This window comes from Cydia amplana, chromosome 16 (assembly GCF_948474715.1).
Source record: "Cydia amplana chromosome 16, ilCydAmpl1.1, whole genome shotgun sequence".
Classification (NCBI taxonomy): Eukaryota; Metazoa; Arthropoda; class Insecta; order Lepidoptera; family Tortricidae; genus Cydia; species Cydia amplana.
In genome coordinates, this window is record NC_086084.1 from 8,837,764 (window position 1) to 8,863,925 (window position 26,162).

Genomic DNA, 26,162 nt, shown 5'->3' on the forward strand with positions numbered 1-26,162 from the left:
GAAATATAGTAAGACAAGAGTGCTCACTCCATACATTAGTTAGACTATTAATTTCAGTGTCTACATCTAGCATCGAGTAGCGGAACTATCAGTACTGCTATTTGACAATAGATGTAGCACCGACCGGAAAATCTTATCTCAACAGCATAAGACTTTCCGGTCGGTGCTACATCTATTGTCAAGTAGCAGTACTGATAGTTCCGCTACTCGATGCTAGATGCTAATAGTCTTTTTGGTACTAAAACTGATGTATGGAGTGAGCAATCTATGTATTTTTTTCTCTATGCTCCATACATAGAAAATTTATGTGAGGCTATATTTGCTAATAATAAGTTTTACCGAAACTTCCATACAACTTACCTATTATTATTAAGTAAGGAAGGCCATGTATAGAGTAAGCACTCTACGCCTACTTATATCCTATGGTATTAGTCAGATATTTAATAACACGAGACAGTAGGCGTCAAAAAAATATCCGCACATTTTGTGACTGTTTAAGAACATAACAGAACAGAATATAAATGATAACAATACACAAAATACCATCACGTTAGGTATATAGTCCGTTTCACTTTCGTGTGAAGCATAAAAATATCTACTTGCAATTAAAGTGTCAAAACAAATTGCTGCTGTCAAACATTAAACATAAAATCGCTCCTTGGTGATAAGTTTGTCTTTTATGTAGACGTTTTATAGTTTTAGTTATTTTTATTGTTGTTTTCTTTATTGAGAGCATAAAGTATACTAGTGTTGTTTTGTGTTCAATAACATGACACTAGTCGTAAAAGGTTTTTTTTCCTAAGTAGGTAAATCGTGACATTGTGTCCATTATTATATGAAAAATGGTAATCAAATATATCTGTTCTCATATACATTGCTATTCTAAATAGACCAGCCGGGCTAGCACATGATTGGCGCGACAGTATCTCGCGGCGAGATAGACGACCCGTCCCTCTTTTATTTACATAGTTAGAAAAAGACGGGTGCCTAGTCTATCTCGCCGCGAGATACTGTCGCGCCAATCATGTGCTAAAGGTGCAGACATCAGAAAACAACGGCGAGCGAATTGTCTCCAAAAATATAACGTTTGAAACCGACTCTTTAAAACTTATGAACTCACATTTTATAGACGGGTCTAACGCGAAATTTATTCAATTACCTTTATTTACCGACGTTTCGACACAGGTTTCACTAGCAGGTTTGGCTGGACTCCTTAAAAGTCTGATTCGTCTACTCCTCTGCCATTAAATGGCCGTCATCGTGAGATCCCAGTTATGTTACACAAAAGTCGATCCCTAAATGTCATTAGGCAGGTATTTTATAATAGAACTCCGTTTAGCTTCACGCCGTCTCACGGCCACATTGTCGCGAGCTAAGACGTTCAACAACAGCTCGCCCCAGTTTCGCAGTCGGGCTACAACGCTGCAAAATGGGGGCAATTTCGCAATTGCAACTGTAACGACGCGAAATTGTCACCGCGTTCAATGCGGAGTGTGGAACATATGTTATTTTAAATTTTGTGGATCAAAACACATGGGCTAACTTTGGTGCGGTGAATTTTAGGATTAACTCCGCTCGGTTGTGTATAATAAGATGGGAGGAGCACATAATCCCATATTGTTACAAAATAGTTTGCTCTTGTTAGCAGTTACAGTAAGCAGTTTCAAAAGTTCCTCTGCACTATGCGTTGACAATCAAAAAGCAATAATCATCACCATAAGCCTTAATACTACTTAAAATTCACAGTTAAAACTCTGTTCTTATAACTGTGTTCTTATAATAATATTAAGTATTACAAATATATATAGAAAACAATGTCAATTTAAACGTTTAGTACTCGTAAAATACAGACACCAACTGTATTCGTAGACGTACGTATGAAGCTGAAAATGAATAATTGTCGTAGGCCTCGTAGCACTTCGTAGCAAAACATGTAGCAATGCTACATTCTTTAGTACGCTACACCAAAACTGTAGAGGATAATTATTCATTATAAAGTTAATTTTGTTGTTGCTACCAGGTATATATTCATAAGCCCCGGCGTACTTATACAAGTACAGTCACGCTCCGTGATGATTACGCCATTTAGGGTTCTAGCTGAATTGGACATTCCATACCGTAAGTACGGAAAGACCAATTTAGCTAGGACCCTAAATGGCGTAACAATCCCGTGGTGACTGTACAACTTAATTTCCAGTTTTGAACTGTTATAGAAATACATAAAAGAAAGTTCTTAATTCAACCCTTTCAGCGCTAATGACGACACGTTGTCGTTTTGCCTCTACGAAGCATGTCCGCTACATACCGCGAGATCCATGTTATCGGCTACGACGTAGCGCTACGACCGTAGCTCAGCGGTGAGTGTACCAAATGCGGTATGGTGTTTGTTACGTTACGATACGGTAAAAAATCGATAGGTTTATAATATTTAAAACCTTCGCGTTTTGAACACATATTAACTCACATTTATAGAAGTGTATGAAAAAGTTTGGGGTATAGACATCACATTTTCAAACCATCCACTACACATAATGTTAATTATTGTCAATAGGCCGACACGCAATAATACTCACAATATCCACGCACACGTCCGAAGATAGATCCTTTGGCTCGTGGCTTTTCGTCGGGTAGTTGCACAAATCTCTGTTTTGACATTTTGCTGGGACATCAGTTAGCCGCGACCATGACCAGTGAAACCTGTGTCGAAACGTCGGTAAATAAAGGTAATAGAATAAATTTCGCGTTAGACCCGTCGATAGGTTTAATAAAGTAACTTTCTCTCCTAAAAGAAACTATACCTCCACTCGGCTGCACTTGTACCACAAAGCGTGTCACGTCGCAAGAACCACAATATTATTCCTTATTAATAAGCCCGTGTCATATATTCCTCGTAATTTGGGTAATAATGGCCATGACATTAGGGGCACGTGAGCGGGCAGAGTACAGGGTGTTTATTAAGCGATACTATCTCCGGCCCGCTATGAATATTCATGCACCATTCTGTGTACAGTTTTATAATGTGGCTTTTTAGGGTTCCGTACCCAAAGGGTAAAAAACGGGACCCTATTACTAAGACTTCGCTGCCCGTCCGTCCGTCCGTCTGTCACCAGGCTGTATCTCATGAACCGCGATAGCTAGACAGTTGAAATTTTCACAAATGATGTATCTCTGTTGCCGCTATAACAACAAATACTAAAAATAAAATAATATAAATATTAGAGCTCCCGATACACGTGTTACACGCTGACACGGGTACCCGTGTTCTTAAGCCCGGCGGTACTAAGAACCCGAATTACACGAACCCGCCCGGATCCAGAAACGTTTACACGGGTACCCGTGTACCCGTGTACACGGGTACACGGGTACACGAAAGAACGGATCTTATTTACCCGCGGGTTCAACCGTTCATTTTCGTGTAGCAGAGATTCGTGCTATGAAGAGATACGGTGGAATATAAGAGAGATTAGGAAAGTTCGATTACTTTGCAGTTTAACGTGGTATTTATTGGTAATGTCAATAATAAAGTAGACTTTGTTTCAATAATTCATGTGTTTTGTTTTACTCTACTTATATTAAAATTAACAATAACTTAGGTACCGTTGAGTTCATTTATATAATTTTCTTCATTGATGTAGTTTTTTGATAATGAAAGTAAACCTATTCTTTATTGTATTGTCATCTATAGTCATGCTCATTATACATCAGCTGTTATAATTTGAGGATGGTAGGTACATATATGACACCCTGTTAGGGCACTCCATATTTGTAAAGTCTAGGTAGGTACATGCATTTTATACGTATAGCAATGAAATCTATATTTATAATTTAATATTTAACGACCTAAATGATTATCTAACTAAGACAAAAGTAGATAGTTATGCTTACTGAAACTACCACGAACTATTTTAAATTGCCATATCGTGTGAAAAACAAAATACATGACATAGATAATAAACAAAGTGCAGAAGTTTCATTCAATAGAACGTGTTGTTTTTACAACGTGCGTTGGTGCTTTTGGTCTTATCTCTTTGTGATAAGCTAGACACATCTGCAAAAAAATACAACAACTAATCTTTCAGGTAGGACTATTCTATTGTTTTGTTGCCGCGCGGCTCTTAAAAGCATTTTACTAGTGACAGAGACAGCAAACAATGAATAATATCGATGCCTAAGATTTAAAAAGTATCTCAATAGAACTTTAGTTAGACTCCAGTTCGCCTATTGGTCAGTTGGATACTAAAGTCTATCTACGTTAATCGTACCGTTTTGTTGTTTTATTAATAGTTTTTGTTTTGTTGTTTACTGTTAATTTTTGTTAAAAAAATGAGAAGAAGTTGGGTGTGGAACTTTGCCAGATCCGGTGACAAAGCCTATTGCTCTTTGTGCAATGACCGGGCAAATAACGAGTTTTCGTGCCATGATGGTTCAACAGGAGCCATAGGAAGACATTTGTTATCAATACATCAAAAATCACCTACCATGACGACCCCTGAGTAAGTACATTTCTTCCTACTTCGTATGGTGAAACCAAAAACTGCGTTAAAATGAATGCGATTTTTTTACATTTATAACAGTTATAATTTATTAGAATATTTAGTATATTTAAATAAACAGTTCTGTAGTATATTTGTAATTAAGGTATTGAAACAATAAGGGTCAGAATGGGAATGAGGATGGGATTTAAAACTACCGTTCTTATTATTGTGTGGTATATGATATATAATGAAGTTTTTATCAATCAATCAATAAATCAACTAATGAAATCTTCACATTTTACTTGTAGATACTTTAAGTTTAAAGTAATCAATTCACAAAATATTATGCACCATAAACAGTCACTACATTTATGAATTTTACGAAAGACAACTAATACTCATCGAGACAATTCTAAAAACCCCTAACACAATTAGGTTGCGTTGTTTCATCACAGAGTTCCTATGGCCACCTCCTGTCTCCATCATCAGATCAGCTCGATGGTACCATAACATAATATTGCATTGTCACCCGACTTACATATGTATACAAAATTTCAGCTCAATCGGAAACCGGGAAGTGGATCAAATTTAACTTGCAAGATTCCATTACAATTTAGTTACATACAGGTCGAGTTCCTATGGCCACCTCCTGTCTCCATCTTCAGATCAGCTCGATGGTACCATAATATTGCATTGTCACCCGACTTACATGTGTAGGTATGCAAAATTTCAGCTCAAACGGAAACCGGGAAGTGGATCAAATTTAACTTGCAAGATTCCATTACAATTTAGTTACATACAGGTCGACCTAATAAAAGCGTGTTAAAAATGAGAACCGTTGTAAAGCACTTCACAGCCTGTGTCGAATAATAATAGCATTTATGTTTCTTTTTATAATACAATTTGATATTTTAACTAGTACACAAAAATAAATATTTTCATTTCTGTTCACTCTATCAATAACGGTGTCGTTTTTAGCAATTATTTGAAAGCGATATTAAGCGATTAAAATAAGCGGGTCCTGGAGTATTCAAATAAAGAATAAATAAGTTTTTGGCAAAACTTTCATTTTTGGTACAAGATTTTACCGCTGACTGTACTTTTCTTTCCACGAGTATATTCTAAAAACCCCAAACACAATTCGGTTATTATATCACAGAGTTCATATGGCCTCCTCCTGTCTCCATCATCAGTTCAACTCCATTAATATTGCATTGTCACCCGACTTACACACGTATGGAAATTTTCAGCTTCATCGGAAGTGGGTCAAATATAACTTGCAAGTCCGAATTTGAAAATCCGATAAAACTGGTAAACAATCGGGGCTCCTGACCCTGAATCTGTGTTTTATTTAAAGCTATACATAACTTTAATCTCCGCTACACGTCAAGAACGGGTTAGACCCGCGTGTATTTAAGATCCGTTTCGCCGTGTACACGGGTACACGGGTACACGGATACACGGATCTTAATTACACGTGTACCCGTCTACACGTGTAGAACGGGTCAGAAAACCGTGTACGTGTAGTACGGAAACGGGTACCGAACACGTGTACACGAAACCCGGACACGACCGCGAGCCCTAATAAATATTTAAGGGGGGCTCCCATACAACAAACACGATTTTTTTGCTCTATTTTTTGTTGATGGTGCGGAACCCTCCGTGCGCGAGTCCGACTCGCACTTGGCCGGTTTTTGTTGTTGGTGTTGTATTTTGTGTGGGTGGATTGAATATGAATAGTACACATTGAATTTATTGATTTCTAACCACGTAAAAATATTTTATAGCGAAGCTTTGTTGCTACGAATAATTAGTGATTGGACTTTACTATGATACGATATAGGAATCGACTACGTTTTATGTAAAGCTATATGTAGCTATGATATATTAGACGACCGGTCTGGCCTAGTGGGTAGTGACCCTGCCTGTGAAGCCGCGGTCCTGGGTTCGAATCCCAGTAAGGGCATTTATTTGTGTGATGAGCACAGATATTTGTTCCTGAGTCATGGTTGTTTTCTATGTATTTAAGTATTTGTATATTATATATATCGTTGTCTGAGTACCCACAACACAAGCTTTCTTGAGCTTACCGTGGGGCTTAGTCAATTTGTGTAATAATGTCCTATAATATTTATTTATTTATTTATTATTAGTTACCGTTCTTTGATACGAAATAGCTGGTATGAGTTGAGTAGGTATCAACTTAAAAATTGTGTAATGTGCGACCCAATGATTACTGACTACGTAGTAAAATGCCCTTAGATTGATTTTACAAGATTAATAAAATAAATAAATTCAATAAAACAACGAACAATAATACTTTTTGTTTTTCCTTCGACACACTATATGTGACACATATTAACTCGCTACCCGAGTAGTTGCACAAATCTCTGTTTTGACATTTTGCTGGGACATCAGTTAACCGCAACCATGACCAGTGAAACCTGTGTCGAAACGTCGGTAAATAAAGGTATGTGAATAAATTTCGCGTTAGACCCGTCTATAAATGTGAGTTAATATGTGTTCAAAACGCGAAAGTTTTAAATACTATATGTGACGTTATCTATGAAAAAGGCCCTTATTGTCGATGGCGCTTACGCCATTTTTAACGATGCTCCGATATAAATACAATGACGCGTGACGCTGTGCGGCGTAAGCGCTATCGAGGTCTAATAAGGTCCCTTTTCATAGATAATGCCCCATATTTGTCTTTCATGTTTCATTAACAACTCCTAGTTTATTTCTCTGGCGTGGTATGGCTCTTGATAGTGGCCATTCGTTTTATTAACAGCGGCATTTGTCCGAGATGACTAACTGCATCTGTCTCCGTCTGGTTTCTATAAAAGAAGTGAGACATCTGCTTTATTAATTTTACTAGTAGTAGACACCGTGGTTTTTGCTCGACTAACAAAAAAGGGAGTGTACATTTTTGAGGTTACGTTAAAGATAATATCTATTATTTGGCACGCACTGAAACACGAATGGAAAAATCTGATTATATTATTTCTTTAAAATAAAAAATGAAAAACAATTGCGTGAACTCTGGGGTAAAGATATATATAAGTTTCTACCCCAGAGTTCAAGCAATTGTTTTTCATTTTTGACCGAAGCGTAGCGAAGGTCTACGTTTTGACTCGGGCATTTTGCTTTTGTATGTCCGGATGTTCTCCTCTACAGGTCACAATTCTCAACCGATTCTTGTGAAATTTTGTGACCAGATTCTATTAGTAAATAAAAAATTTTTGTCGATCCCGTTTTTGGAAATTTTAAAAAATGGAGGAGTTGTGATACCTCGCACTTAAACAAATAGTCGTATCGATATCATAAGAGTATTTTCTTTTTGAGACATATTTACATAGTAAATTGCAAAAAATGCAGATAAATTGTATTGCTGGTTTAGGCGGTATTTAGATATATTAATTTGTACTCGAGAATGAGTAGCCGAATTTCGGCAGCTTCGCTAAGAACTATCATGGCGCATTTGTAAACAATCGCTTTTTTTGTTTGCACACAGAAAGTCTGGGTTCGATCCCCAGTAAGACATAACTTTTTGTATTTTTTTTTTGTTGCGGTTAATCATAATATAAAGCAATCTTTATATTGTTGATTGATCAAACCGCTGTGCGCTGTCATCGTGCACGGTCCCAATAAGCTATGCTCGCGAGGTCTACAGCTCACAGAGCCACTAGTTTATTAGGGTTCCGTACCCAAGAATAAAAACGGGACCTAAGACTCCACTGTCTGTCTGTCTGTCACCAGGCTGTGTATCTCATGAACGGCGATAGCTAGACAGACAAGTTTTAATTGCTTTAATTTGTAACAATTAAACAGATGACAGACAAAAATGTATTTTAACTGTCATCTGCTAACAAAATCCAATTAAAGTATAATTGTTACAAATTAAAGCAATTAAAACTTAGTTGATATAAAACAAACACAGGCCCGGGTTATGTTTTTGATTGGGCGTTGTTGCATTCATAAGCTGAATACTGATATAATGATTAACAATATAGACTATCCTACGTATATAAGTTTAAATTATTTTCGCCTTAAATAATTCAAGTGATATTAGGCACACACTTAAAAACCAGAATATAAAAAAATGGGGTAAGTAATTTTTTTTCATCCCCTAATGTTGATAAATGAAGGGTTCCGCGCGGACAAACTGGCCAGTTGGAACGTACATTCAAATGATCGTGTACTTATTTCGCTCGTAGTTGTCCGTACATGTATTGGCGCGAGAGAGACGCACGATAACTAAATGACATCATTCAGATATAACTCTGATATCAGTGTACATTAAAATCGGCCTGAAAGTCGCAGGCAATTGCTATTTATTAAAGCGAATATCTGCATCTCAGTCTACCATAAATCATTCTGAAGGAGGGCGTTTCTCGGCTAATTTCACATTTTTAACCATCTCGTCAAGAGGACAGCGGTGGCCAGGCGTGGAAAGTGCTGAGAAACTGCCTTACTACACCCGGAGCATTTAAGTATAAATCCCTCCAAATATTTATAGGCCAAATATCAAAAGTCCATAGTTTATTAGGGCGTAAACAAGGTACGTGTACAATTCCTGCCGTTAGCTGAAAGGTCACACTGATCATAGTGACTCGAACATTAGATAATTTAAGAATCAATAAAGGACTTGAAAGCGTGAAGAGGATCGGAAATTAGGCTTCAAACTGCAAGTCTGATAGAAAGACACTAATGTTCGTAAACTTATAAAAAAAAGAATGGTATCTTCGTAAACACATATGTTTTTCTATTTTCGATTTCTCTTTTTTTATGTTGACGAAGAATCTCCTGGCAAGTCATGTTCTGCTAACCGAACATATAATATACTTCCCAGTGGCCCCTAGAAAGTGGATCATAAAGATAGTTGAAAGATATACAGCGGCTATAGTACTCATATACCGTACAAAAAACCGAGCTATAAGAGTTACAAGTGGCGTGGTCAGTAAATAACCGATACGCCGCTATCGCAGAGGCGCAGGGACGGACGCTCAGGCGGTTTAAAATATGGCCCCACGGGTCGTTGTGACCTGTCTCGTGTATTCCGAAGACTAGTATTCAACCCGAAAAAACCAGTATAAGGGCTAGTTTAGACCCACCAAAACGTAGCTTTAGCCAATGCCATTGTCGATAACTTTTGGGAATAAAATACTAATTGGGACTTTATTATTTAGGAAAACGGGACTTAATCGCGCATACTAATTAACCACCAAGTAAAGTAAGACCAAGTGCGGGTAGTTTAAGAAAGCTAGACGATGTTGATGCCAGTCTTCTCCGAGATCACGGGGAAAATGACGTCCTCCTAAACATCGGACGTAAATATAAAACTTCATTATAGATTATAGGTACGCAATTGACTCCCATATTCGTAAATAATAATGTGTCCTCCTTACTTAGTAATGGACTTAAACATCTGTCGACAAAAGTATAAACCGAATTCGGAGTTATTGCCTGAAAAATAAACGTATACTGGTCTGCCTTCGGCGAGGCGATTGCTCGCTTATACGCGATAACAACGCTGCCTCATGTACTGTGAAGATACGGCCGTAAACATTTTTAACTTGCGAGTTACGATGAGTAATGGACGAAAAACAACAAATGAAGAGTAGGATCGTCGACGAACTATTTATGGACGCGTTTAAACGATGAGCTACGCTTACTTAGCTTTAACGCCATGCCAGGTGCAGACAGCTATATTTGCAGATCTTATCTCAAAGGAGTAAGGTTGAAAAATTATCACTTAAGGTTCTGCTAAATTTATTCATGAACTGTACATTTTTAAAGGATTTTTGGATTCGTCGGAAAGAGACTGTAAGGTTAGTCTAGGTTTCAGACAGGCCAGCGGGAGGTTAATTTAACTCAGTTTTATGATAGTCCGGAGTTTTATGATTCTCATTGCTCACCACTTGTTTGAATTTTATGTCCAGAGTTTTAACAAAGTATATAAGTAAAAAAAATATAAATAATATGGCTACAGATGTGACTTTATATAAAACGCCACTGTTCTATTATCACCAACTGTAAAAGGACATTTATATTGAATTTTTTAACGGACTATTAAAACTGCTCCCCATATTATTTTGAATAGCATCATTTTTTTTATATTCCATGATATTTTCATGCGGAATTCCGTTCCGAATTGCAGTAATTGAATCTGCATTCGCAAGTAACTACGGCTCGCCTGCTTTAATTTGTGTAAGTGTTGCGGTACGGTCGGCAAAAACTCACGCCGTCTGGGAGTGATCAAGTGCCGTAGCTTGGCGAAGCTGGAGTGTCGAAGTAAGCCGAAATCATTATTCTCTTTCAAGCGCATAGGTAGTAGGATTTTAGGATTTCTATTTGAAACAGTATTTTTGAAGCTTACTCGTAAGACAATCGAATAGCATCTACGAAACAACTAACAACTTTTAAGTTGCCGTTGTAGTCAATACTTAACAGCAATATAGGTTGTCGTTAACACTAATACAAGAACTATATTTAAGTAACAAAGGTTTCCTGGACATTTAGTGCATTATTTATGTTTATAAAAACATATCTTCCTTTTTAATAATTTATCATATCTTCAACATTGATTTGATAGTATGAAGGAATACATGATGGAATCAAAAATCGGTTTAATAAATGAGGATGGTAATAATAAACATGTTTTTAAAGATATATTCGCGATGAGTTCAATACCAAAATTAAACAGTACGAATATGTAAATCAAAATAGATACGTATCTACTTACACCTTACCCCTCAAATTATTCTTTGAACAAACCTCGTAGTTCCTCCAATAAAACCAGAAACGCTCATCACTGCACCCTGTTTTTGCTTACCGTACGATTATTCGGGAGGCCCGGCACGTCCGTCCTAGACCGTACTTCGGATGGATTATACTCCCTTTGTCGTAAATTTTACGACTTCAAAAATTAGGCGCCGTGAGCGGACTGGCTCCGCGGACACGTCCCTCGGCAAATTGTTTTAACGGGTTTGTGGTCACCCTGAGGTCTCATTTGTAGATTTGAAAATCGAATTCGGACCATCCTGGCAATTTTTTTTGGTCATAGCTTTACGACGGCCGAAACCTTAAGAATGCTTTCCATGTCTATAATTTGGTTAGGAATTTTTTATCTATGGCTCTCTCATCAAAACTGATCAGACGTTTAATTAGTGTAGAATCAGATTTCAGAAAACGAATAGGTTCGTACTTGTTTATATGCATTAACGCTTAATAATCTGGTTAATTTTGAAATAATTATAAATTGAATTAGTTGTCGCTTTGGCAATCCAATTGAATTATACGCATACCTAATGCCAAAACAAAACTAAACTACCTTAGTAACTGTTAGGTACATAATTAACCGGATTTATACGATTTGCTATTGACTGATTTCATTATATCAGCCTGCAATGTTAGAAATTAATGATTATATTGTGAAAATAACATAACAGCACTAACAACAATAATATTATTAACATACTATTTTCATGTTAAACCGCATTTAATAAACACAACGATACCACCGTCCTTTAAATATTATATTCACCTCACAGCTTATTGCGAAACACGCTCTTTTATACCGTGGCGCCAGTGGACACGGTTATCAGTGATCACAACGCGCAACGTTTTGAGATCTCAATATTAAAGGAGCAAAGTAAACCTGACCTCCCCGAAAGACGTTTGTTTAATAATGACCGCATTCATTCATTTTATTATGACATTTTAAATTGTAATTTTAATTTTATTTATAACAATGAAATTGACATAGAAATTAAATTCATAAAATTATTTACAATATTATCACACTATATGGATATCCATTTTCCTATCAAAAAATTAAGATTAAGAAAAAAGTCTAAAATATCATGGATGACTGATGAATTGTCTCAATACTTACAAAAATACAATGACTTTCAAGAAATGAGGTTACAATACCCTAATAATACAGTGATAACAGATTGTATTTCTCACTACGCAAATCTTGTGAAAATTTCAACATTGCAAGCTCGAAGAACACATATAGAAAAACGGTTAGCAGAGAGTAGAAATCCATCCAAAGAGATTTGGAAGGTCATTAATGAGGAGGCCGGCACAAAAAGTAGGTCACATATAATCTGTGTAAAAAATCCGTTAACTAACACTAACGTCTCAAAAAAAGAAGCAGCTAATACGCTCAATGAACACTTTTTAACTGTTGCGTCAAAGTATATGGTTCAAAGTGACGAGATGTCATCTACCCGCTTCTTGAGCAATCACCTTAGTAACACCAAAATACCAAATTTCGCCCTCCCCGTCGTAACGCGCGAGCTCTTAGACAAGGTGGTACAGTCATTGTTAAAAACGCGTGCAACTGTTGATACATATGATATATCATTAAACATACTTTTATGTATCTGGCCAGTAATAGCTGATATATTATTAGCCCTTATTAACAATATGTTTGAGGTAGGTGCATATCCTCAGGTGTTGAAGAACACAAGAATATGTCCCGTATTTAAGGGGAAGGGTGATACCGATGATGTCAACAACTATAGACCGATCGCAATTGTACCAACCATCTCTAAATTGGTGGAGTCAATAATTTCATCTAGTCTAATGGACTACTTAGAATCGAATGGACTATTAACGAAGAACCAGTATGCCTACAGAAAGAAAATGTCCACCACCTCGGCAGCCATTAATATATTTGACCAAATTGTCACTGGCTTAGATGAAAAACAAAAGATGGCTGGTATATTTTGCGATCTGTCTAAGGCGTTCGACGTTATTAATCATAAACTACTTTTAACCAAATTATACCGTTATGGAATCACTAATAACACCTACAATTTAATAAAATCTTTTTTAACCAACAGAATACAAGCTGTCAAGTTAAATGCAAGTGGTAAACGATACGATTCTGACGTTGGAACTGCTGATATTGGTATCCCTCAAGGCTCATCACTCGGCAACACCTTATTTCTGCTTTTCGTTAATGACCTTCCAACTGCCATTACGACAGGCCTACCGGTGCTGTTTGCAGATGATACCACAGTTATTGCTAGTGCTCAGACATACGAAGAACTCATTGTAAGGGTCAATGAGACGTGTGTGCAGCTGCAGCAGTGGTTCTCTGCAAATGGGTTACTCTTGAACATAACTAAGTCTAACATTATGCTTTTCTCGGGACGTCATGTTGAAGTACCTCCTTGTTTTGCAAATACACCAATGACAATGTGTGACGAAAACCGGTTTCTGGGGTTCATGATAGATTCCAACTTGAACTGGAAATGTCACGTGGATAAACTCTGCGCCAGATTGAGTGGTGCCGTTTTTGCACTGCGAAAACTAAAACCCCTTATATCCCAGGACGCCTTAAGATCTGTATACTATGCACATTTCCACTCATTAATATCGTACGGTACAATAATATGGGGAAACTCGACAGATGCAAAACGAGTTTTAATTATCCAAAAACGCGCGCTACGCATTTTGGCGGGAGTGAATACTAGATACTCGTGTAGGGATCTGTTCGTAGAATATCGCATTATGACGCACTTTTCCTTATATCTTTTTGAAATCATAATGTACGTAAGAAATAATATATCCGAATTCAAACGAGTTCATGTTGAGGGTATAAACGTCCGTTCCACGGGACGGCTAAGAACGGTTCCTCGCCGTATGGCCCTGGCTCAGAAAAACCCACGTGTCATAGGACCTACCTATTATGAACGACTTCCGGCCGTTATAAGAAGTGAACTGTGTGATCAAGCATTTAAACGCCGATTAAGAGATTTTTTGTTGGATAAACCGTTGTACTCTGTTAGCGAATTTATGAATGATGTATAGATTTTGACGATCCGCCACAGGAGATACTATCTTGACATTATTTTAAAATCTTATCATTCTGTAATTATTTTATTTTTAATTTAATATTTTATTGATTATATTCTGGTGACATCCTTGTTTTGACGATCATAATATGAATTCTTGTAGATTGACATGCCTGCAATTTATAATGTAATCTGTATTAGTGATGGGTAGGACATCAATTTAAAATGAGTTTGTATGAGTACCTCATTTTCTAAAATGAGGTGTTACAATGTCTTACTTCAAATGAGGTGAGGTACTAGCATATTTTCAGCGTCGACTATTCCATTAATTCCAACAGGGCCAATTTTTTTTAAATGTATATACATTTTTATTTATGTATTCATCACTCATCACTTCCTTTATAAATAAATAAATAGTAATATTTAAGCAGGCGAGCACCTAGCGCCTCGCGCGATCCAGTGACTCTCTTGCGATTTGTGACTGTTGTGAGGAGTGTATAAATTTTGAGGGTCGCGAGACTCGCGAATGAATTTGAATGATTTGTGTGGCAGAGGTGTTTGTGATGCGCGCGAGTAAATGAGTAAAATGAATAGAGGAGTGAAGTAAGACATTTTTGCGGTACGAAGTACTGCGACAAATTAACTAAATGAGTGGTACAAATGAGGTGCCTCACGAGTGAGCGACTCAACACTAATCTGTATTATGAAATAAATAAATCTATCTATCTATCTATCTATCTATATTTCAACTAATTTTGGCCATAACTTAAAATGCAGCAGTAAATTAAAGTTGTATTATGAAAAGCCGACGCAGCGGACTGTTCGCGTAGCCTTAAGGGTCTGGCCCAAGTTATGAACTATAATATCCGGTAGTCCATTTTGCCGCCAGGGCTAATATTTACCATTATAATACCATTATTGGATATAATAATATTGGGAGTTTAGTACCTAAAATAAAACAACTGATAATTTTACTAACGTTTAAAATGTACCCCACGATTCCCTGATAATATGTAGGTATATGAATCAACTTTACCTGAAAGGGGGCTAAATTCACTTAGTAAAAAAAAACATAACAATATGTACATAAGTGACCAAACATTACTAAAAACTGACTATTACAAAATTAAATAAATTGTATTGTAGATTTTTTATGTTTGACATGCAAGAAATAAAAGGCTTTTTTATTTTTTTATTTATATGAATCAACTATGTACGTATGTACTTACTTATGTATGTCAAAAAAACAAAGCTTTCCTACGTTTGGTGACCAATAACCTGCGATAGACCATAGAAACAACGTTACATTTCAAAATGAGACAGTTAAATTTGACAGGTAAAACAAAACATCTTAATACCCACATTGTACCTACAACAACTTGTACCGATTATATTCGGCGATTACAGGTCACATTCGGATGGCAACCGCAGTAGCGTTGCAACATTACTGCTGTTGCGTTGACGTGGGCAGTAACGCTGAAACAGTAACTTTGTTGCAGTCGCTAACCGAAAAAGCAGCCTAAAGGCAGGATATTCCGCCTCCTGTTTGCTGTTTGCGCCACCGGCGAAACGTCACTATGGTTCGTGATTTATCACTCGCCACGCCGCTAACTTATTACCGCGCTTATGTTGAACGAATATGGCGTGATCATGTGTTTTGAATATAACGATATAGCGACCAGAATATAAATCACACCATTTGGATTAGACACTCTGACCTGGTTAACCGAGTTACCGTAAACCCCTTATTCAGTATTGTTTTGATTTGATACCCTACTTATGGAGTTATAATGAGTATTTCGCGGCTAACATTGAATTAGTGGCTATATATTCACTATCAGTAATCACTCACTGTGCGGGGTCACCCTCGTCCTCGAACATTATAATTTCTAATCGCTATCTCCATCTCCATCACTTTTGCATTACCAATTAGAGTGACAGAGATGGAGATACAAGAATTTAGATTTTCAAAGTATAAGATGAAGGAGCAACCCGAGTTTTTTCCAATTTAAAAAACATATCACAACGGAAAGGGATCATGAATTATTCTACATGCTTTTAAAACGCCATCTATAAAACGCTATGAAATATTCCAGTTCCGAATGTATTTTCTTTTCCTTCATACGTAAATTTTAAATGAGTGTCTTGAGTACTTCAAAGACTTTTTCTTAAGGGGACGGTATATGACGTTTTCGATTTAGACCTCACTTTGTGCAATCAATTTGTTCAATGAATGATTAATAACTGCATTAAATTATACGCAAATCTGTTCACGAAGAAGCCGTGTACCGGCTCTTCACGCCATATTTTTTTTTATTTCCTGTAATTCTCTACAAATCGACACTAAAAGTGTCCAAAAATCAAAATATGGAGTTCCGTTTGAGCAAGACGCATTACAGTTTTGTCTTTGACAGTAATTGAGTTGTTGTGGGATTTTGAAGGCTAGATAACTAAACTACCAGATTATTATCTACTAATATTTTTACTCACAAATACAACACAGAAATTCAATCCCAAATGTAAACTTTCGTATAATTTCCATACATTGACGACATCACTCAAAACTCTTCTTCGAGTCAGATGGCCGTTGGCCTTGCATCGAAGCAGACGTGTACATCGTCATAGCTCGTTTTTGACATTAATAAAGACATTTCATCATATACGCATACGAAAATGTATACCAGTAGATAAATTGTATTTCATAAAATAGGGTAAATAAATATAATCACGTCGAGCTCCAGTCAAATTTTAAATGTGAGTTGTTGTTATTTACGGGTCGTAACGGTCGAAAACAGCAGTAAATTATCCTAAAACAATACGATTACAATCGAATTTAAGTAACTTGTTCCTTCAAAACCCGCTTAAAATGAAAAAAGTTTAAAGACTCGTTTTACTGATTGGGATTGATTTTCATTATGCTGGTATCAATTTTGCGTCATTATAAAAATGTATATGACTTCTGTACGTCAATGACTTTTGATGTCAATTAATTGTAATCTTGTATTTATGTTAGAGAATATTATATGTTCATTTAAATATTACTCATCTATTAATACGAAGCGTAATTCGTTTAATACCTAAAGACTTGCAGTGTCTACACCTACTTTGTTGACGTTCGTTCCGTCTATGTATGCGATTACGTAACGTGCTGTTCTGATAATCTTCAAGAATCAAGATAATTAATAACGGCAAGACCAGCATTTAGTACCAGCGAGTTTTGCGGATTTGGAGACCGAGATGAAGCTTACAGGCCAATATCGCTGCGGCCTGGCCTGCTTATTGTTATGTGTATAAATCGAATGTTATATTAATTTACTATAAAAAACAATGTTTTATTTCAATGACATTCTGTGCGTAGAGGTATGTATGTTTCGGTGATTATAAGAATTATGTCCACACAATAATCGTGCAAAGCAGAGACTGCATTATTTCTTTACGGTATAAGCGGTAAGGAAAAACTCATTGGTATCCTGGCTCGTACCAATGAGTTTTTCGGAACTTATGTACGAAATATCATTTGATATTTACCACTAGCTTTTCGGTGAAGGAGGAAACATCGTGAGGAAACCTGCATACTCGTAGTGCATACATTTGCGAAGAAATTCAAAGCTGTGTGTGAAGTCCCCAATCCGCATTGGGCTAGCGTTGAGATTATTGTCTATACAGGGTGGTCCAAACCGTGACGTCCAAAAATCGTGGGCTATCAATGTACCCCATATGTATGTTAGCCGATTTTTCGTAGTTTTCAAGTTATGATTTTTTAAGCTTTTAACTTTTCCTATGTAGGTAATATTCTCCGACCGTCCTTAGTCTGGGACCGGTCTGAAAACCAGCGCCGGGCACCTAGGCCCGGCACACGCTGAGACTGGAACCCTTTGCCTAATACAAAGATCTTCTCACTTTTGTTTTGTATATGATAACAACTGTTTTATTTTATTATGTAAGTAATTCTAACTCTATTTTATGTTCATGTATGTGGCAATAAACAATTCTTATTCTATTCTTATTCTTATTCCTATGAAATTCCGGGGTTCCCATACAGAGTGGCTGAAAAATAACTGCATTCCGTTGCCAGGGAGGTGTTGGGATTATACTGAGCAACTTTTATTATGGGACCAACCCCGAAATCGCGAAAAAAAAATTGGCTTATTATACATTTTGGCTAGTCCATTTTCTATGGAAGGGTAATTTTTTTTCGCGGTTTCGGGGTTGGCCCCATTGTAAAAGTTGCTCAGTATAATCCCAAAACCTCCCTGGCAACGGAAATGCAGTTATTTTTTAGCCACTCTGTATGGGAACCCCGGAATTTCATATGAAAAGTTAAAAGTAAAAAAAAATCATAACTCGATAACTACGAAAAATCGGCTAACATACATGGGGTATATTCTGATAGCCCACGACGTGAGGAATCTAAAAAAAAATTTTTGGACGTCAAGGTTTGGACCACCCTGTATATAGGCTGAATTATTATTATTATTTATAGGCGGTACGGTACCGTTATTATTTATCAATACCGCTTCGTTTTGAAGGTACTATACCTGTTGAAATATAAAGTACGGTACCGGTATAAAATTGCAGCAGGTACAGCAAATTTTTTATAGGTGTACAGTCAGCTGCAGAGAAAAGGTACCACCCCTGCATACAATCTTCTATGCAGGGGTGACCTGCAGCTGACTGTACCTAAACCATCACTGACCGAGCGTAGGCGAAGGTCTCCGTTTCAGCTTGGGCAAAAATACTTTCGTTTGTTCGAATGTTCTCCTTTGCATATCACATTTCTCAAATATCTCGAGAAAATTTGTAAGCAGGTTCGGTAGTTGGATATAATTACTCGGTTTCTTTTTTTTTTATAAGTTCTAATAGGCAGAGATTGTCATAAAGGACTTAAGCGACAGTAGGGTCTGTGGTACTTAAGACCATTGTGATTATTCGTAGTGTCCGACCGAAGATTCGGTTTCGGTTTCGGTTTCGGCCATAAAATCATGTTTCGGCCGTAGTTTCGGTTTCGGCCAAAAAACGGCCGAATCTTTCGGCCTGGCCGAAACATACGAAATAGTACTTCGTATTATGAAACTAAACTATGTGACAAAGACCAAAAGTTGGCGAGCAAGTAGGACAACAATACTTATATATACAGAAATTTGTGTTTCGGTCGGACACTAATTATTAGGTACTTACTGATTACGCTGCGCCGCGTGGAACGTGAGGTGCGTTGGGGTAAGTACATACAAATCATTCAAGAAAAAAATCCCTTTTAAGATCACTCGTGTGTCTGCCCCTAATAGAGTAATTCAATTGAAATTTGGTACACATTTTTCACATATGACAAAGAGTCGGTGATCCAAAGATGGACTAGTAACGTAAATAAATAAACTTTTAACTTTGCGGCCATTTTTTTGTATCGTGTGATATATCAGATATTAAATTGTAAGATATTTACTAATAATAAGCATTGGTCACGTAAATTATTTTTAGTCTTTTTTTGCAAGTATGAATGATATAGAACATTATTTCAATTATTTTTAAAATTAAGCCTATCCAAAGGCGACTTGGAAGATGTGTCATGGGGATCTATATTCGTTGGGTGAAAAACAAGTTTTTTTGTCTAATTATCGTTTAAAACACAATCGATCGGCAATAACGCGGGCACATAAAACAAAAAACTTCTTTTTTCACTCATAAAACTCCTTAAACCTAATAAGAGCTAAACAAAAACAAGTGCGAGTCGGACTCGCATTCTAAGGGTTCCGTATATTAAGTCCGTCTCACGCTTGACTGCACATTTCTTATAGATTTTCCTGACATATATAGGTAAAGAACTACTTTGTGTATTTTTTTCAAAATTTTAGATCCAGTTGTTTCGGAGAAAGTGGGCGGAGAATGATCATTTTTTGCCTATTTTCATGAATAACTGCTGAACTATTAATCCTAAAATTATAAAAAAAATATATCTTTGAGATTCTTACAATGAGCTCTTTTATTTGATATGTAACACTATATAGTTTAAAAAACATATTTTTTAATTTTTTCATTTACCCTAAAAAATGGCTACCGTATTTCAAATCCTCTAAAATACATTTTATTTACGTTACACGTCCATCTTTGGGTCACAAATTTACATTTGTGTGCCATGTTTACATATGTGTGCCAAATTTCAACTGAATTGGTCCAGTAGTTTCGGAGAAAATAGACTGTGACAGACGGACGTACAGACAGACAGACGCACGAAGAATTATATGTATATGCACTTATCCCAACGCACCTCTCGTTCTACGCTGCGCGGGGTTCATTGCCGCTCCTACCGCCGTAAGTGTAAGTACAACTACATCATCAAGGCTACGATCGAAGATAATCAGTTCAGCACTGAAATAATAGCGGTGGAATGCCAGTATAATATTTAATTATTTATTTTAATTTTATAAATTTAATAGCAAAATAAATAGCGAATATAGGATACTCGTACAAGTAAATCTGTAAAGATCTTAGGGGTACATCAGCCGACATATATTATTAAATTTTATTTTGTCGGCCTTAATTAAATTTCCACCCTGCCGAAACTTTATTTATTTAAATTTTTAATTGAATTGATTTTTCGCCTTATGAATAACCGTATAGAGTAGTAAATAACATTTTACATCTGACTTAATGACATCTGGGTTTATTCGGTTTAACTTTACAAAACGCGTATCTCGACAAAGCCATAATATGCAGAAAATAGTTAACAAGCAAATGAATTAAATTAGAATTTAAATACGTCACGTGTGACATGAACAGACAAGGAGAGCAAGATTTAATGTATTGTTTCTCTTTCTTCTTTCAATGGAACGTTTTTACTGTTTCTGTTCCTCAAAAGAGGTCAGTGGTTAACACTAAACTCAAAACGCAATCTTAAAAAAACTTGATGGGTCAATGACCTGTCCCAGTAAAGTGAGGTAGTGTGCGTGAAGTGCGCTTGTGTGTGAAATGGGGTAAATTGACAGAATCTGAAAATTTACCCACCTCTACCGTCACCTTAAGAAAACTACACATTTTTAACAATTCAATGTTAACAGAATACATTGTCATATTTGGTTTCTTGGGGTAAAAAGGAAACAAAATGACCTGTATTCTATGTAAGTATGCCCTTTTGTACTAGGTACGTATATATGTAACTTAACTGGTCAATCGTATACCTTATTGCGACTAGATAACGTCTACTAATGGTCAGCGTTTTGCTTTTAGTACATTTCATATTCTCTTTTACATTTGCGGGCAAGGTTCGGCTAAGTATTATGTTCAGATATTTATGATGCTATTTGGTCTCTTATTCAGTGTAATAAACAGGACACACCGCGGTATTCGGAAAATTAGATCCGTTCTAGAGAAGATAACGATACGATATGTACCTACTAGATATAGTAGATACCAACTAGTTTAGATTTCAACTAGATATCTTTTGCAGCTCAATTCGGGCAACCAATGTCACTTTTACATTAAATTATCGTTTTAAGATCGTTTCAAGATCGTTTCAAAATCGTTTTGAGATCTAAAAATACATAACGAGACGTTTTAGACATTTTGAAAATCGTTCAAGAGTATCTCCAGAATCGCGGAAATGTTAAATTTGACAGGCTAGATCATAAAAATATTGTTATATCTTCTATATATTGTTATATAGTCTTATTGTCGTATCTTGGTGATGACTAATAGATATCTAGTTCAAAATCCGAATCGGGCCCACAGTCGCTGAGATTTCACGAGCCTCGTGGCGGACATTTCAATATGATTATTCAATTTAGTTTGTTGTTGTTTACTTGAACAAGAGTTGTTTTGGAACTACGAAATATATTTATTATGAAACGTGAGTCTATTTACTCATTTAAGCGATGTCATATAGGCTAGGGTAACCGATGCATTCAGTTCTAATAAAAACAGAACCCTTCTAGGTACCTACGTCATATCCGTCCGTTAGAACTTTTTGACTAGAAACAATAAATATATGTCGAAAGTGCGTATTACATACAGTATGATTAATTTTACGTTTCTTTGTTTCAGGTATTTTCTTCACTGTAACTGAAGGACTCGTTGTGCTAGACTTAACTGTAAGGCCTGAGTGGACGCTTGAAGCGGAGCGTTCGGCGGGGTGTGCAGCGTGGCGTCGGGCTCACAAGTAATTAGAGCAGCGTGCACTGAGGCCGCTTCCATACGCTTGCATTTGTTTAACATGCACGCCGCACGCCCCGCCCCGCTGCACGCCTAACTCGAGCGTCCACTCAGGCCTTACACTAAGATTCAATCGTTACTAGATTCAGACGTTGCAGCCTTGCATAACTATTAGGAAATAAAATTATAGCAAAAAAATATAGGAAATAGTTTTTTTTCAAGATTTATACTTGAAATATTTGAACATAAAATACTATACTGTTTGGTCTGTAGAAATTTGAAATAATGTCAACAAACCAATTTTATTCACCTCTATTATTATTACTTATACACTGGAATCTTGTATTTCTGTTGTCGAAAGCAAATTGTACTTCATATTTCACTGCCAAAGGCAGTTGATGGGAACATAGGTTGGGAATATTTCAGTAATGTCAACTAAAATACGAGACAAGTACGTAGATAGGATTAAGCAGAATACCTATCAACAATATTCGTGAACCTCGTATCTTACTTTACTGTATGTTTGTAACAACAAACTTACGTAATTGGAAATAGAGTTTGAATTCCAATAACTTTGAAAGTTGAAGATTCAGGTTGCGAATATGGAGTCAAGCTCTTCAAAATTAATTTATTCAGTAAAGACACCTGTCCCTAAGCCTGAAGAGCAATCTGCTCTCTTCTATTCGACTAAATTAGTTTAATTTAAGCAGAGTTTCATTAACATAAAGCCTATATTCATGACAAATTTGGTAATGACTGAACGTAGTTGAAACAACATCTGTAAACCGTGCTTATGTACCTACTTATTATTACTGCAATTCAAGGTACAATAATACCTAGACATCACGTTTCCATAACTCCACTTTATTACTTTGCAATAAGGTTGATATTTTTGTAAGATACATTGGGGTAACTAAATTTTGGTACTTAGTTGCTAATAATTGCGTAAGTTCATTTGCCCCTTCGCATCTCAACTACACGGTGCACAAAGCTGGAGCTGCTGACGAAAACGCCGCCAAACGGAAACGGGCTATATACTCAAATCTGGAGCCGACCTTCGATAGTAGCCATAGAGACCAGCGGACCTTGGTGTGCTGATGCTAAAAAAAATATAGCTGCTCAACCAAATATTGACAGTAAAAAAGGCGCGAAATTCAAATGTTCTATGGAACGATATCCCTTCGCGCCTACATTTTTCAAATTTGCCGCCTCTTTCTACTGTCAAGATCTGGTTGACCAAGTATATAAGAAAGTTAGGCCAACGCCTCCGAGCAAAAAGCGGCGACCCCAGGTCCGGCGCATATTTAGTCCAGCATATTATATATTTCTCTAGCCGTTCAAAGAGGCAACGCCAGAAACGTACTAGGCACATTTACCCGGGTGCCTATCGACCCTAGCATATAATAGGGTTCTGTAACTCAAAAGGAAAAAACGGTACCCTTTTAGGATCACTCGTGCGTCTGACTGTCTGTCTGTCCGACCATTGCCTTTATCTCCGAAACTACTGGGTCAACAATTTTGATAAAAATAAAACGCGAGTTCGACTCGCACTTGGCTGGTTTTTTTTTATAAGTTTGTAAACTTCTGTACCTAAATTTGAAAGTGTTCCAAAATCTACATTTCATTTTTTCACTTTGTACGTACATATAACTAAATTGTGTCCAATCCTCAGCCAGTAATTTATTTTGTTTAGGTACAGTTAACTATATATAGAGTACTTAGTGTGGAAATAATGTGGAAATTACGTACGCCGTAAAAGTAGAAACAATCAAAGCAAACTGTATAATTAATTAAATAACTGAGTGAAACAGTGAACGGTAGTGCAAGCCACCGACGATAAATCTTTCGACGTTCGTACAGTCCGTTTGACGGGCACAACCCTAAATAATGGGCGGAATTTCGCGCCATAGACCAGAGCATAAACTATTAAAGAGACGGCTACAACCGACGATGGTGCAATTTTATGACCCGCTTTTGCATATTGAATGGGACGCCACGCGCGCTGGAAAATGGCCGGATTTTTTATTGGAGATTAACAAATTATTGCTTTCGCGCCATACAATGTTGTTTTTGGTGAATGCTGATCTTTGTAGAAGTTAAACAAATGTGAAGTCCAGTTTTCAGTCATCTAGTATTTTTAGGCACATTTTATTTACATCCGATTGCACGACTGTCATAACATTTGTGAGTAAATAAAATACAGCACTGAGTGACACTGGGACGGACTAAACTAAACAAAAACTTGTAATTGAATATAGTATACCTTTTTATTGATTAAATAACTAATAAGAATAAAGGTCCTGGACCCCATGGTCCCGAGATATGGACAGGACATACAAATAATAAATAATAATACGCAGCTTTTAATCCTCTGGGGCAGGGGTCTCAGTTGCAGATGCCTCTCCTTCTGTTACCTCCGCAGGCTCTGAAGCGGGCTCTGAAGGTGTTCCTGCAGTAGATTCCGGAGCACTCTCTGCTGGGGTTTCTGCCGGTTCTCCGGCGGAATCTGGCTCCGCAGCCGGAGCCTCCGCTGGCGGCTCTGGTGCAGCTTCAGGCTGTGTATCGGTCGGTGTAGGAGAAGCTTCAGGTCTAGGCGCCTCAGGTTCAGGTGTAGGTGCTGCGGGGATTGGCGCAACTTCAGCCGGGGCAGAGATAGGAGCGGGGGCCGCGGCAGGAGCCGTGGCAGGGGCCGCGGCAGGAGCCAGAGCCGCCGCTTCTTTCTTGTCTTTCGCGTCTTTTTTATCTTTCTTCTGTTTCCTCTCTAGCGGCAAGTACAGTTTGTAATCCTGTGGCAACTCTTCTTCAGTATACAAGCGGTCGCTGAAATAAATCCTGCGCAATCGAGCATTGGCATGCACTTGGACACGGAGCGTTTCAATAAACTGCGTGCCATACGCTCTTTTTGTAAAGTCTGCCAAATTAAACTGTATCTGGTTCCATCCCCCTGACAGTCCGATAGGCATGCTCGTACAAAACGGTTTGATTTTTGTAGTCGACTGAAAATTTGATATTCTGAACCGTCGCCGCATATTGTTGTCATCGAGAACAGTTATTTCGAAAGAGAAATACCGTTTTAGATTTTTCACTATTATGACGAGAAAAGGTAGTTTTATTCCCAAAACTTGGTTGTTTTTTGGGCAAGTGATGAAAGTATTCGTGACGTTCGTGCTTACGATTTCGAGGACAATAGAATTGACTTCTTTGTCGGTAAGCCGTTTGATGTGCCCATTCTCGACTTCGGTGTCCCATATCGCAAGAGGATTAGATCCACAACTGTAAAATATTGATAATAGTCCGCTCTGAAACGTATTTTTAAACATTATAAACAAAAATAATATCAATCGAATCGTCAAAAATATTGGCAAGTCACGTACCAATGACACTTGGTTGACACACTTGATGCGTGCCGGCCAGTCGTGTGTTTACACAGCCAATGACGTAAATAGGTTGTACGAGCGCATAATTATTTATACATTTATTTCGATAGTACCTACCAAAGAGTAGTATAATATATATATGGTACCTACTTACAATCTTATACCTATAAAGGTTTAATAAATTAAACGAGCAATTCTTGTATAGATATATAGAAAGGAATTTATTTATTTAGGGATCTCAAAAACTCTTTTAACGATTTCGATGAAATTTGCTGTATGGGGGTTTACGGGGGCGAATAATCGATCTAGATAGGTCTTACCTCCGGGAAAACGCGCATTTTGGTCAAAGCAATTAG

At 37.1% G+C, this 26,162-nt stretch overlaps 2 protein-coding genes across 5 annotated transcripts in view; one reads left to right on the forward strand and one right to left on the reverse strand.

Annotated features, from left to right (window-relative positions):
• The window catches only part of LOC134654960 (semaphorin-1A), a 486,499-nt gene that overhangs the window by 270,576 nt on the left and 189,761 nt on the right, over positions 1-26,162 (forward strand). The window lies entirely within an intron of this gene.
• On the reverse strand, positions 24,775-25,810 carry LOC134655191 (uncharacterized). Its single transcript, XM_063510642.1, has one exon. It carries the CDS (start codon positions 25,747-25,749, stop codon positions 24,793-24,795), a length of 957 nt encoding a protein of 318 aa, XP_063366712.1. The 5' UTR covers positions 25,750-25,810; the 3' UTR covers positions 24,775-24,792.